The following is a 12,660-nucleotide window of genomic DNA, read 5'->3' as shown; positions in this document are numbered from 1 at the left end:
TTCAGCAGAGAAATTTAGGACAGCTTTTAGGCATATGTGGCTATTACTGTGGATGGGAATGGGTGGCGGCTGAGAGTTCTAACATCTTTTCCCTCCAGCCCGGTGGCACTCCTCTGTCAGCAGTGCTCAGGGAGGGCCCAGAGTTGGCTGGGGCAGTGCTGAAAGGGAACAAGCAGGGAGGCTGTCCCTACCAGAGCCCCGTCCCTCTCCCCACTCCCCACCCCCCACCCCCCCATGTCTGCCCTCTTCCTATTCACAGTTCTAGACCAGGAGGACTTCTGGCAGGGGCAGAAGTGCTTGGCCTTTGACTCCTCTTTCAAAAAGGGTCAATCCTTCCTTTTGATCTCCTCCCAGAACCCTTCATAGAAGTCCTAGTTCCTAGACTATGACTTCATTTTTTCCTTTCTCTGCCAGATCTACCTTTTCATTGGTTTTTCCATCCCTACTTGTCTTCCTATTTTCCTCCTTCTTCTCCTTTTCCACTTTCTGGGGGCTCCCACTCCCCTCTCTCTTGCAGTTCCTTAGGTGTTGGCCTGGCATGGGGGGGGTGCGCTGTGTCATAAGCCAGAGCCTGGCATCTGCCCCCATGCACCACCTGCAGCCCTTAGTGACAGCCGGCGTGGGGAACTTTCCTGGCTGGGACAGTCCTGGGGCTCAGCTGGCAAACTGCTTGGAGACCCCCGCCTACCTTAGAAGCTGGGTTAGCAAGGGTCTTAGGTTTAGTTTTGCTTGGCCGTGAGTGAGTTGAAGTATTGCTCTGTAATATCATTTCTTTTTTTTTCCCTTTCTTTCTTTATTTGGCCATGCTGTGTGTTTAGTGGGATCTTCGTTTCCCGGACCGAGGATTGAACCCGGGCCGTGGCAATGAAAGCGCCCAGTACTAATCACCAGACGGCCAGGGAACTCCCTGTAATATCATTTCTTCATTCATTCAACATTACTGTGCACTTGAAGCATGCCAATTACTCTGTAATATCATTTCTTCACTCATTCAGTATTTACTGTGCACTTACAACATGCCAATTACTGTTCTAGCCACTGGGCAGGCAGGAATGTAAACAAGATCCAGTGCCCACCAAGAGCTCACAAGCTAACGTGTAGTCTGCTGCTTTTGTAATGAAATGTAATAGAGTATAAAAAAGGATTAACAATATGAAAAACACTTGGATAATGGAGAAATGAATCCATGCCCCACCCTTCCTCTCAAATGCTGACTCCATCTTGAGTGATCACTTGGGTGTTTGCCATAATATAAACAAATATCGATGATGCCAGGTTATTTTGACTCAGAACAGCAGCCCATTTCCTAGAAAGGAGAACCTCAAGGCAACATAACAGCAATAATCATTAGCCTCTTTCTCCTGAGGTAATCATGCAGGTATCTCTAACCCATATTGGCTTTCAGCAGCTGTGTTTTGACAACTTTTTGTTTGTTTTTTATTGAAGTGCTGTACACCGAAACTAACACAACATTGACCACGTTTTATTGAAAGGCAGACCCATCTTTTAGTCACATAAAACCCTCCCAAGAAAAGGGGCCTTCATGGAAATAACGTGGGAGAAGACCTCTCATGAATGATCTCTTTTTAGAAGGGTGGGTGGATAGGAAGATGCAGGAGGACTATAGTTAAAAAAAAAAAAAAAAGAAAAAAAAAGTAGACCTGGAGTTAGAAGAGTAGAGGTCTAGTCCCAGCTGTTCACCAGTTAACCTAATGCCCTTAGGTCTCAGTTCCCTCATTTGTAAAATGGGATAATAACAGTATCCACGTTTTTGGTCACGGTGAGACTTTGATGAGAAAAGGCATATGAAGCAAGTATTGTAGAATGCAGACATAGCTGGGATGATGACCAAGATGTTAAAGCACAGGCTGTGTGACATTGGGAAAGTCACTTAGATACTCTGGCTTCAGTTTCCTCATCTTCAGAAGGAGCAAATCCCATAGGATCAGTTGGAATTCTGTTCAGCAACAGTTCTTACGTTTCTTGAGTATCTTCTGTGTTGGTGCCACACTGAGAATTCAGAGCAGGATGAGGCTGGGTCCTCACTCTCCAGAAGCTCACCATGGGGGAAGGGGACAGACACACACACTGATGACTCTTCTTTTGAGAAGACATGGTCTCAAAAAGCATAGAGGTTCATGGGTGTAAGTGTTCAGGGCAGGAGGGTCCTGGAGAGCTTGGTAGGGAGGGAGTGTTTGGGCTTTGAAGGGTGAGTAGAGAGGGATTGTCTTCCCCTGTTGAGAAACATTTATCCTCAGGATAAAGGCCAAACTCTTCAGCTAAGCACAGCAGGTTCTTCATGATCTGGCCCAGCGCCCTTCTGCTGCTTGTCTACCATTTGCCCCTTGCACTGTGGTATTTTCAGTTTCTAAAAAATCTACCAAACCTTCTCTTGCCTTCCACCATCTTTGCACTTGGCAGTTCTTTTGGCCTTCTCCCTCTGCTGGGGGGGCAGCAGAGTTGATAAGCAAGGCACTAGGGTCAGACTGTACGGTCCATCTTAGCTTTGCCACTTTCCAGACAGTGGGACCCCTGCCTTGTTACTTAATCTCTTGGTGAGTCAATGTCCTCATCTGAAAAATGGGGATACAGGACAATAACAGTGCCTACCTCAAAGGGTGGTTGTGAGAATTAAATGAGGTAGTAAATGAAAAGTACTTGCAGCCGGAGTCACAGGAACCATTACATAATTATGAGCAGTTGTGATGAATATTCAATGCCTGGCTTGCTTCTACTTGTATTTAAGGTCTTAGGTTAGTCATCACCTCCTCTGGGAAGACTTTTCCTACACAGGCTAACCCCTAAGGCCACGTTTTGAGCTCCCACGGGTATCACCTCTTCTACCAAAGCACCGACACCAGTCATCTTTCGGTATCCCCACCAGATTGCAAACTCCATAGGATAGGAGCCCGTGGATTGTGTTGGCTGCTGGAAGGGACGCCTGGTAGGCACTCCGTCCCGCCCCGGGACTGACCCTGGGAGGGCGCAGAGCCGTGGGGGAAGGTAGGTGACCAACACGGGCTGGGTCTGCGCCCTAGGGAGAAAATGCAGCTTGACGAGTCTGGCGAGTGCGGGACCCCGCCCCGGCTCCTCCCCCAGCCGGGCCTCAGCCCCGCCCCCGCGCTGCCCCTGCTGGCACTACTGGCCTGCGCGGTCCCCACCCTCCCCGCCTCCAGCGGGGCGGGCCCCGGGCTTATTACACTTGCGAGAAGCACCGCGCCGAGCCCGCCACCAACGCCGCTGAGGGATGCTGCGCTCCACGTCCACAGTCACCCTGCTCTCGAGCAGCGGCTCCAGCGCTCCCGGGGCGCCCAACAGGAGGGTGAGTAGCTGCTGTCTCGCTTCCTGTCCAGGCCGCCCGGCTGTCTGGGGATGGAGACGCACGGAAACCGGTCCCTTGGCCCTGACACCCCACCTGGATTCAATTTTAGGTCCTGTCTCAGCTCTGAACGAGACCTTTCTTTTGTACGTCCCAGAGGCGCCGCACTGGCTCAAAGGGCTTAGGGGACTTTAGGGAATTCCCAGAGATTTCCTCCCCTTCCTGCCTCGCCTATCAAGCCAAGTGTATTGGCACCAGTTTAAAAAGCAAGGGAATCTTTCTGCATTGTCCGTATCTTGAGACTCAAAGGTAATGAATGTCTTTAACACCCAGACTTTCCTCCTTCCAGTGATGAAAAGAAAGGGCCACTTGTCCCCACTCGTGATAGAGTAACACTGATTTGGAGTGCGCTTGATCTAGGTAGGCTTCATTTTTATCAATACAAAGTAGAAATTAGCTGCTGGCCACCTAGGAGCCCAGTTGTGGGACTTGGGTTTATGCAAACTGCTTTCTTCTTTCTGATTTAAGTATTGGCACAGTGGGCACCATCTTCACCTAGGTTGCCCTTTGGAAGTGATGTTTCTTTGCCATCTTTGTTGCATCTTTTCTCATCTCTCCAGATGCTCTGTGAAAGAAATGCTAGCCACATCGTTCCCATTTCATATCTCTTCCAAGACTCGTACCTCAGAGCATACTGCCAGGGCTTTCGTTTGTGCCTTTTTGGTTCACCTGTTCATTATGATGTTCAGTACTCATCATCTGGGTGAGTACTTTTCTGTGGTTGAGACTTCTCTCATCATATTTCCCCTAGGTTTAGCTAAACAAGTAGGCAAGTCCAAGCCAGGGCCCCCTTTGGGACTCCTGTTTTCTAGACTTGTAGACGTGCTTGTTTGATTTTGTGTACCTCAACCAAGAGACTAGCAGTTGTCTTCAATGCTGTTTTTCTTTAGCTCTGGAAGAAAGACTCTGTGTTACTCCTGGTGATGGGTTGTGTTGGCTGGGTTTAGGACATGGGTTCAGATATGTGCACGTGCACCACTTAGGGCTGACAGAACTCTGGTTGTCCAATGATTAGCTTCATAAATAAAGATCCCCATTAGGTCCAAGTGGGTTTCCAACCACAATCCCAGCCTTACACCGAGATGTGTGTTTGCCTTTTTTTTGGGAAATCCTTCTCAGTTGGAACATAATTATGACTGAGAAAGAATGAAGTCACTGAAAAGCTAGCCCTGAGCCTGGACAGCGTCATACATGGGATGAGATTGCATTAAATTCTCTAGGTCCCCCTCCAGAGTGGGTACGAGTTGGGTGGGTAGAGTGATAATGGGTGGATGAAATGTGACTAGTATAGTAGGTAACTTTTCTGAAGATTTTTTTTCTCAAATATTTACTTTCAAGTATTTCTGTAGTTGTAAGTGCTGTGGTGTCTGGCACAATGAGCACACTACTGAGAAGGCTTTGCTCTTTGAGTAAGACAACTGAAATACTTTGGTCTGAAGGGGTCTGCAACCTGAATCAGACCCTGTAGGGCTGCTCTTAGCACATGGGTAGGTTCTGCAAAGAAGATATCTAAAGTTTCTAGGGTCCCCTTTATGACTTCCAGCTCTGCTCAGGATTTGCAAATGGCACAAGTACTGTGTGTATGTATGTGTAAACTATGATCTTTGATTAATTGATTTATTAAGCCATGTTTATAGATCTGTGTGATGCAGGGCTAGATATTGGGGTCCACTCCAACTGTGGGAGCAGACATTGTCACAGACTACCATATGCAAAGTGATGGTTGTAATAGTGGGGTAGAGTGTTGACAAGCTTGTGTAGAAGCTAAAAGAAAAGACTCTTCTTGAAGCATCTGAGGAAGGCCTCCCTCTGTAGGAGACGTGTGTTTAGTCTTGCAGGATGAGTGGGACTTTGTAAGGCAATTGACATCGTTGAGATACTGAAAAAAGGAAATATGATTCTTCTGAATGGAACTCTTGGCATATACCGTATCACAGTGGTGTATTGGACCTGCTTTAGGGCAAAACACTTATTTTTTTGGAAAAACAAGAACAGGATGCCTTGAAAATAAAATTGTAGACCAAACAAGTGAAAAGCAAAAAAGTGTTCCCTAAGTTGAAAGTTTTTCAATAAACTCTGTATCGTTCTGTCTTTCCTCTCAGATATTGGACAAGTGATGGTCTTGAACAGTAACAAGTTAGCCATTAAAATAACATTTCTGTTTCATCCAAAGAGCTTACCAAATTAGGGACTGCAGGGGAACCAGGATGTTTTGATCCAGGCATTCAAGCCAACCAGAAATGGCGCTGACAGCTGACACTGAGCAGGGAGTTCTCTGAGTCAGCCACCAGGGTGGTATGGCCAGACCAGACTGTCACTAGTTATCCTTTGTTCAGTAGCTGCCACCTACAATTTGTACTTACCTCTTATCTGAAATCTCTCAAGGAGAAAAAAAAAAACAGGTGGGAGAGGAATTTCTGTCAGCTGATAAACAAAGCTCTGAGAGGCATTTGTGGATGCCAACCAGCAGGGGTTATAAAATTAAAAAAAAAAAAATCTGCCTTCCAACCAGTTGTGCACTAAAAATAGTTTTATCTATGGCAACAGCAGGAAGATAAATTGGCTGGAGGAGAACCATAGACAGGTTGATGACCTTGGAGAATAAACGTTTTTTAAAATATTGACATCGCTTTGTGATTTGGAAAGGAATTTTGTAAATGCAGTTAATCCCACTGAAGGAGACTTTGCAGTGAAAGGTCAGTTGTGTGGCCAGGTTGCGTGCTTTGGGGGAAAGGCATGTGTTGCTTTGTGCAGCCAGATGTATTTGGTTGAGCTGTTCAGCGAGGGTGGTGTGAGATGATAGACTTGTCAAGGGTTCCCCCAGCACCATGCTCTGTCGATAATAAGAGACTGTTGGCTACCGTTACTGGTATTGTGGCCCCTCAGTGGCACATAAAAAACAAAACCCAACCCAACAAGGCCACAGGGATAGGACTGTCTCGTGGCCTGCTTTTGCCAATATTTCTTTGTATTTGGCGAAGGCTTCCTCCGTTCAAAACTGGAATGGGCTGCTCAGTCATTACTTCCTCACTCTTCCTGGGTCCCGTTTCTGTCTGATAGGCTCAAAAGAAAGAATTCTCCTTAGCTGGCCGGTGAACAGGTCAGACAGGTGTTCACCTCACTTCCTTTTCCTTTCCCAGAAACATCTATGTGCATAACTTCTGTATCATCCTATGGGGCTCTGAGGAAGGGACGCTGGGCATTGTGGGACCTCAGCGTCTGGTGGAAGGAAGCTGGCTGCAGCATCCCCCAGGGAGGGGATGGGCAGGGGGCCCGCTGTACTCAGAAAACAGTTGGCTGCTCCCCTGGGACCTCCTGAACCCAGTTGAGGGGTTTTAGCCAAAAAGCCTCTGCCACTAAGAATTGATAGTTGTAGGCTCGGGAAAAAAATGTCCCGACTTCTCTGCTTTGGTTCACCCATCTCGCTGTGTCACATGTAGGATGAAGGGGACCCGAGTTCTGGGGATCCTTAAGGAAACCTGAGACCCGGAGGCTGGGTGTTACCACTGAGCTTCTGGTCACTTAGGAAACCCTTTCAGGTCAGCCTCAAAAATCGTAGAATTGAGTGCAGGGAGCTGTGGATCCCGGGCCAACTAACTAGAGACCAAGTTGAAATGTTTCGATCTAAAATATAATACTTTCAGTGATAACGTGTGTTACGGTCTTCTTGCTTCCTGCAGCCGTCTCTCTCAGCCGAAAACTGTCCTGATAGATATCCCCCAGCACACAGAATAGTAGCACAGAGGTATTTACCTCTTTCCCTCCTTAGAAGAGTGATATTTCCTAAATGTTAGTCACCCTGTTGACTGTTCTTTGTCTTTTAAGGCCAGAGTGATCCCTCTAAAATGCAGTTACCTAGCTCCTCTACTTCAAGACCCCCCTCAGTCTTGTACCCCCAGGAACAAGCACAAACCCCCTTAGTTTAGTACCCAGGGCCTTCTGATCTGGCCTTTGCCCTCCCCTTCCCCCTCCTCTTGCATACTCTTTGCAGATGTCCCAAATTACTTGCTATTCACCAAGCTTTTGATGCTGTTCCTCACCTCTGACAAAGGGTCAGCTCCTGCAGGAAGTCTGCTCTGAACCCCCTCTTCCGTGTTCCCCTAGAGGCCTGTGCACCCCATCATTGCTCCTACCTATGATTAACTACTTGAGAAGGTTTCAGGACCCTGCCTCCCCAAGCCTGGTGTAATAGGTGCTTAAAAAGAAGAGTGTCACCAGGGTCCTCAAACAGCCACACTTAACTCTGAGCTGGCAAACGGGAAAACAGGAAGAGAAGCTTGGGATGAAGCCAGCCCGTGACCTCTGGCCCACCTGGGCAGGAAGCAGGTGCCCTGTGGATGGGAGTGTCGGCCCAGGTGAGGAGTTTGACAGCTCTGGGAAGGCCTCCAAATATTCCAGGTGCTTCATCCTGTTGTGCTGTCAGAGTTTCATTCCTTTGGTTAAGTGAGTGGCTCTCTACTCTGGTTATGCATGGAATTCCGAGAAGCTTAGAATACCTCTGCCCAGGCCCCAGCCCAGACCCTCTAAATGAGAACATTGGAAAGTAGAGAATAACATCAGCGTTGTTTGGGCAGCTCCTCGGGTGATTCTAACATGTGGCCGAGGATCCAGGGTTGCTCTCCCAGACAGCTTTCTTGGAAATGCAGACAGTCCTGGGCCTGTGTTCTGAAAAGTCCCTTTGCCTTGGTGGAAGGGCAAGGTGTGTGTGTGTGTGTGGGGGGGGGGTCAGGGGGGAGGAGTCATAACACGCCAGGTCACACTGGTGTCTGTGTGTGTTCGTACCTGTGTTTTTCTCTCTGGGTCTTGGCATTCGGGGCACATGGTGAGCCTGGTACAGATGAGCCAGTCAGAGCAGGAAGGAGAAGTCACCATCCTCCTACTTATGAATTTTGTCTGGAGTCAGCCCTGACACAGAAAAGGGGGTTCCAGGACACTTTATACCGCCTGGAAGAAGCGTCCAAGTATGTAGGTCAAGGGTTGGCAAGCTACAACCCCATAGTCAGATCCAGCCCTCGACCTGTTTTGTATACTCTGAGCTAGAAATGGTTGTTACAGGGCTTGCAGACTCTCAGTGTTTACTATCTGGCCCTTTACAGAAGAAGTTTGCCCCATCCTGATGTAGATAATCAGTTCAGGGCCAAAGCCTACTTCAAAGGAAGAGGCCTGCTTCAGACGGGGCAGGCCCTGTTCCACCTGTGTATTCCAGAGATTTTATGCTTGTGCTTAGCAGAGGGATTGTGGCGTCCGTCCTCCCAGCTACAACCTTAGTGGCCACACCTTCTGTTGTTAGGCGGAGCTGGGCAGGGACCCACGGTCACAAAGTGGACTAGGCCTGAGGGAAGTGTAAATGCACTTGGCTCATTTCCTTAGGGAAATCCATGTTTGTAAACTGATGAGCAAACCCGGCACCTCGCTAGGTCATCTTCACCCCTTTTTAATTGAGAGGGACAGTTTTCCCTCAGGTGAGCCCAGGTACTTGAAGTTGAGAGCATGATGGTACGTGGATCCCAGAATCCCCCCTCCATGGGGACCAGTTTTCTGCCTCCACAAAGGGGGTCAGAAACAAGTCCCCAGAGGCCCGGCTTTGCTCCTGGTTGCCCTGATTGCAGACAAGGGCTCGGTTGTGTATATTCTTGTGGAAGAGGCTTGAATGCTCGCTGCCTCTGCCTTGCTATTCCTCCCATGGGGGTTGGTTTTTGAAGAAAGTGGAAGGCTCTCTGGGGAGTTTCAGGTACATTCTCCTTACCGTGTTTTAGTTCAACCTAAAAAGAAACCCACACTGATATTTACTGAGCAGGGCCTATTACGTGTTGATACTATGCTGAGCGCTGTAAGGGCTACAGAAGCAATTAAGGTACAAAGCCTACATGGGAGCCCTGTTTCCCCCTCTCTAGTCCATGTTGTTGGGTGTGGAACATAATAGGAGGTACTCAATAATTGCTATTGAATCACTGAACCCTTCCTCCAGAAATTTAAATGGCTCCCCAATGTCTTCCATTAGAGGCCTTGCTTTGCCATTAGGCATTTGTAGCTTGTCAGAGTTTGGTCCCTACCTGTTTGTCCATTTTCCTCCCCCACTGTTGCTCAGGCTGCAGGCCCATTTACCATTTTCAGAACATGCCAATGTCTATGCCTTTGGCCAGCCTGGAATGAATGCCTTGCCTGGTAATTGTCTGTTGTTATTCTGATGATGGATTCTCCCAACCTCACTGACCCAAGCAGTCCTTTCTCTCCTTCTATACCCAGCTCAAATGTCATCTCTAGGAGCCTTCCGACGTACTCCCACCTCCAGTTAAGATGATTGTTCTCCTTCCTATATTCCCAGGGTAAAAAAGACGACTTACAGAGTACTTGATATGTACCAGAAACTGTTCTAAGCCCTTTTCATTAGTTTCTTCATTAGTTTATTTAATCCTTGCCACAAGTTCAACAGAGTGGGTCTGCAGTATTGTTAGCTGTGTTTTACAACTAAAGTAACTGAAGCAATAAAGATTAAGTAGCTTTCCAAAGGTTTCATAGCTAGTAGGTGTCAGAACCAAAATCGGAACCCAGAAGTGCAGTTGCATCGTGCCTTAACCACAAACTACCCTGTCTCTCTCAATATTATGTTGGTTATACCAAGTGCTCTTGTTTGCCCTTTGTGGGTGTGTTTCTGCATTATGAGCCTCTATGGGCATGGCTGTTTCTTTTCCATATTAGTACCCTCATAGCCCTTAAAAGTATTTTACAAGTAGTGGGTGCTCAGTACTTGAAGTACACTAAGTCCATTTCCTGCTTTTGATGCACTGGAAGGGACCCTTTCTTGTAGGGATGGCTGGTCCAGCAGTAGTGTTCAAGGTAAGTAAGATTCAGCTCTCCTCGAAGTTCAGAACACAGGGCTGAGCCAGCTGCCGTGGGAACCCCTGGGAATAAACTACCTTACCTGCCTCTCAGGTACTGTCCAGCCTGGGCTGCTCTAGGTATTATGTACCTGAGTGTCAGGAAATCATGAAGGTCAGCGTCCTCAAAGGCTCAGAGAGATAAGCAACACTGCCTTGCCCTTACTCAGTGGGACATTTTCCCACGGGGAGATTCCTGAGAGTGAATGACTAAAGGGAAGTAAACTACTGGGTCAACCTATCGGATGCGTTCAGGGGTTACTTAGTGCTTCTGTAAAGAAACTCAGAGTACTTTTTAGACCTTTGGGATGTTCTCTTTGCTGCTCCTGAAGCAGTCCTGTGGGTCTAGGAAGGATTGATCTCTCTCTCTCTCTCTCTCTCTCTCTCTCTCTCTGTGTGTGTCTGATATAGTTGCTCTCAATCTTTATTATTGCTATGACTACTATGATTTTTAATTTAAAAACTTACACATACTTGGAACAGGTGTAGACATGGCAGAAATCCCACTTTCCAAAGATCACCACCACTACCACCAGCAGCAGCTGGCTGTGTTTCCTTAAAGACATTTTTTTCCTCCCACAAATCTATACAAATTATCAGATTGTATTTAAAAAACAAACATGGGGTTATTGTTAACATTTTTCCCCCAGCACCTTTCTTTTTTTCACGTGACAGTACATTTGACCATCTTATTAGGAAGGGTCTGATCCTGTTCCAAGCTGGGTTGGGATTGCATCTGTATAGTCAGTCCATCTGTGGACCAGCACTGATTACAGAATGCAAGCACCACGTGGAATCCATGCCTTACTGCTTCCATAAAAGCACTTCTAATGACAAGAGTAAACACTCTGCACAGGGGCCTGGGTGTAGCTGCAAGCACCTGCTGCACCTGCTGCACCTGCCAGATAGCTTTGAAGTCAAATGTTTATCTTACATGTTCATTTTATTTTAATTCATTATCTATCACCAGGTAAAACTGATAGTTTAGAGACATGCATTCTCTTTATCCTGCGTCTTTGCGTACCGTAGGGCATACGTGGCTCGGGGAGACTTACAGGAAGTGTGTTGAGGAATATCGGAGTTCTGAGTAGACAAATAAAGAATTGTCTCAATCAGGGGAAGGGACTTCTCATTTTGAGTGATTGGACCCATGAGGTCCCTTCTGGGCCTTGTCTTCAGGTTTTTGGTTTATTCTGAAAATTATTGTCATTAGGGATTACCCCCGTAGGGCAATCAGCCTAAAAAAAGGTATCACTTGTAGTACTAATACCCATTAGATCCATTGACCAAATTGCTTAGTATTATAGAAATCAGAGCCGGGAAGCCAGTTAAGCCTATATCATCATTTTGGAGCTTGTAGGATGATGATAATATCTAGATAATAATAAAAATATCTAACACTGATAGAGGCTTACTGTGTGCCAGGCATGTTCCTTTACCTGCCTTTTACCCTTGAGATTCAGAGAGATTAAATAGTTTGCTCATAATCAACACAGCCTAGTAGGTGTTGGAACCTGTGTATGTGCGTGTGCACCTGTGTAGGTATGTACATGTGTGCGCATACTGTGTGTGTGTGTGTGTGGGTGTGTGTGTGATGTGGTGCAGGAGAAGAGCCCTTCCTTTTCTCTGCAAAATTGTGCTGTGGCTCAGATCCTGCCTACCAGACAAGATTATTGAGCATCACAGACTTGGATTACCTGCCTGGTGTGGGTTACACTCTGATGTGTGTGCAAATGCCAGCTGTTTTCAACCAGTCCAAGTGGCCTGCAGTCAAAGTGTTACCTTTCTCTGGAGGCCCTCGAATTCCCATCAGTGTCCTGGATGGTCAGCTAAGAGAGCTACGTGCCGGGACGGCTTGGTTCCTCTTTGGCCAGCATGACTGGCGATGAGCTTTGAAGGTTTATTGCAAAGTTGGCCATGTGTCAGGCCACGTCTCACCCTGGGGTCACTGGACTCAAAGCTTGCCCAGAGGAGAGTGAGGATGAAGAAGGATCTTGAAACCAAATCACATGGCTGAAAGAACTGGGGTTGTTCAGTGCAGAAGAAAGGAGGTTCAGGCCTGTGGAGAGTCAAAGGGAATTCTGTGGCAGTCCCCGAGGGCACCCTGGGTCCATTAGGTAGGAGTTCTGAGGAAGAACTTGTAAGTTCATTATCAGGAAGCTAGAGGTGTCAGGTAGCAAAATGGGGTGCCTCAGAGGGAGGCAGTGGTGTGTGTGGAAGCGCTGATGTGTCCCAAATGTGCTCTCACCTGTACATGGAAAATGTTACCTTCAGGCTGGGTGTCCACCTGCCAGGAGCACTGTTGGGTTAGGGGGTTCCTTCGTAGGCTGGCAGGTTGGCATTCAAAGGTCTCTTACAATCATATCCAACCCTGGGCTTCTTGGATGCAGGGTACTTTTGCCC

At 47.4% G+C, this 12,660-nt stretch overlaps 1 protein-coding gene across 3 annotated transcripts in view; it reads left to right on the top strand.

The window, feature by feature from the left end:
• MYZAP (myocardial zonula adherens protein) overlaps positions 1-12,660 on the top strand; it is a 117,563-nt gene that overhangs the window by 14,187 nt on the left and 90,716 nt on the right. For 2 of the 3 annotated variants that reach the window (XM_079913271.1, XM_079913273.1), the window contains exon 1: positions 3,211-3,322. The exons of the other annotated variant lie outside the window; for it this stretch is intronic. In XM_079913271.1, coding sequence (XP_079769397.1) covers positions 3,248-3,322 — 75 coding nt within the window. In that variant the 5' untranslated portion in view covers positions 3,211-3,247. Of the gene's footprint in view, positions 1-3,210; positions 3,323-12,660 lie in introns of those variants that run through there. 3 annotated transcript variants of the gene reach the window in all.

Source organism: Stenella coeruleoalba, assembly GCF_951394435.1.
Source record: "Stenella coeruleoalba genome assembly, chromosome: 2".
In the NCBI taxonomy this organism is placed as follows: domain Eukaryota; kingdom Metazoa; phylum Chordata; class Mammalia; order Artiodactyla; family Delphinidae; genus Stenella; species Stenella coeruleoalba.
Note: the sequence above shows the minus strand (reverse complement) of the source record. Positions and strands in the feature narration are given on the sequence as shown.